This window comes from Merops nubicus, unplaced genomic scaffold (genome assembly GCF_000691845.1).
Source record: "Merops nubicus isolate BGI_N331 unplaced genomic scaffold, ASM69184v1 scaffold45688, whole genome shotgun sequence".
NCBI lineage: Eukaryota > Metazoa > Chordata > Aves > Coraciiformes > Meropidae > Merops > Merops nubicus.
This window is the reverse complement of record NW_008628537.1, coordinates 1-1,712: the sequence shown is the minus strand read 5'-3', so window position 1 is coordinate 1,712 and position 1,712 is coordinate 1. Positions and strand designations below refer to the sequence as shown.

Sequence of the window (1,712 nt, the reverse complement as noted above, 5' to 3'; positions counted from 1 at the left end):
TGCTGACTGGTATGTAGGTGGCACCCCCGTGGATGGGTAACGTCGTGCCTATCTCTAACCTTTGTGTCTCTTTGCAGTGGGCGCAGCCAGTGCTGCTGTCTCACCCTGGGCCTTGTGGAACTTCCGCAAGATGATCAAATGCACCATCCCTGGCAGCCACCCTCTGCTGGAATACGGTGACTATGGCTGCTACTGCGGCTTGGGAGGCAGTGGGACCCCAGTGGATGACCTTGACAGGTTTATAAGACTCTGCTTTTACAAACCTCTTTCTTTGCTTATGCTTTCACGGTTCTGCACACCAGCTTTGTCACAGCTGGCCCTGCCTATAAATATTCACAAAACTCCGTGGCTCCTGTGAATTAAAATTCCTCTCGAAGATCGATTCAAGGAAAAAAGTATGTGTAGCATTCACACCCTGCTGCCTTATTGCCAAGATAAAATATAACCCCGACAGCGGTGTTTTCTGTGGCAGCTACAGCGCGTTCATCCCAGCATTTCTGGCTTTGCAGCAGTGCTGTGCCAGCAGCCTGGGCGCAGCTCTGTGCACGCTGCCCAGTGTGTGACCAGCCACACGTGCAGAGCTGCGCTGTGAAACGCTGAGAAGTGGCTTGGGCAATTTAGAGAGCACACGAGTCTGATAGCCAAGATGCAGTGAACGGCGTTGACTGTTAGCCCTTTGGCTACCAGGCACTGGCAGGGTGTGTGGGGTAAACGCTGGCTTTTGCTTTCCCTGTGCCCAATGGGCAACTGTGAAGATGCTCCAACAAGTACACGTGTACCAGACAGTTCCTGGACTATTACTTGGCAGAACTGTGTCCCTCGGACGTCCTTCATGTGCCTTGTCAAAGCAATACTAGCATATTTACATGGCTTACAGATCAGCTGTGTTTGCATTTCTGGTGTTTTCTGACCATTTTCTCCTTCTTTCTCAGGTGCTGTCAAGCACATGATCACTGCTACACAGAAGCGAGTAAACTAGAATCATGCAAATTCATCTGGGACAGTCCCTACACAGAGTCGTACAAGTTCAGCTGCTCCAACAAGCAGATTACATGTGACAGTACGTCTGCTTCCATGTCACTCCTCTTCAAACCTTAGTTTCTCTTCTGAAGGAGTGGGGTGGGGTTACACCCCTGCTTCTGGGGCGGGAAGGCACAATGCAGGTCCCTGCGGGGGGGGGTCTGCTTGTTAGAAATGGGGCACCTCACACGGGCACCGCAGCAGATGTTGTCCATGCAGCACCCGAGTTATGGCTGATGAAGATAACACGGCGTTGCAGCACGCAGGGGAAGCCTGTCCCCTCTTCAGGGAATCGAGTCCCTGTAACGGCAGCGTTTAGGAGCTCAGCACATTGACGGGGGAGCATTAGACGGCGTCTGCTGGGCATCCCTGATGGCACGGTGGAGCTTCTGCAGGGCTCTGGAATGGAGATACCCAGCAGACAGGCTGGCAAACAGCACTGCAGGGAAGGAAGGAAGGAGCAAGAAAGTGGCAGGGCCAAAGCACCACAGCTCCGGGGCCAGGGGTTTAGCGGGGAGCCCGAGGAGTCACGGCCGCGCCGGGGTCTGACCGCTCCTGCTTCCTCCTCCAGGCAAGAACAACGAGTGCGAGGCGTTCGTCTGCAACTGCGACCGCACCGCGGCCATGTGCTTCGCCAAGGCGCCCTACAACCCCGAGCACCACAAGCTGGACACCAGCAAGCACTGCAGCTA

The 1,712-nt window shown here is 54.6% G+C and overlaps 1 protein-coding gene across 1 annotated transcript in view; it reads left to right on the top strand.

Annotated features, from left to right (window-relative positions):
• Positions 1 to 1,705, top strand: part of PLA2G1B (phospholipase A2, group IB (pancreas)) — a gene marked incomplete at its 3' end in the record, with an annotated part of 7,301 nt that extends 5,596 nt beyond the window's left edge. The window contains exons 2-4 of the mRNA XM_008946669.1: positions 78 to 237; positions 933 to 1,060; positions 1,592 to 1,705. Coding sequence (XP_008944917.1) covers positions 78 to 237; positions 933 to 1,060; positions 1,592 to 1,705 — 402 coding nt within the window. The remainder of the gene's footprint in view (positions 1 to 77; positions 238 to 932; positions 1,061 to 1,591) is intronic.
• Between the last annotated feature and the right edge of the window lie 7 nt (positions 1,706 to 1,712).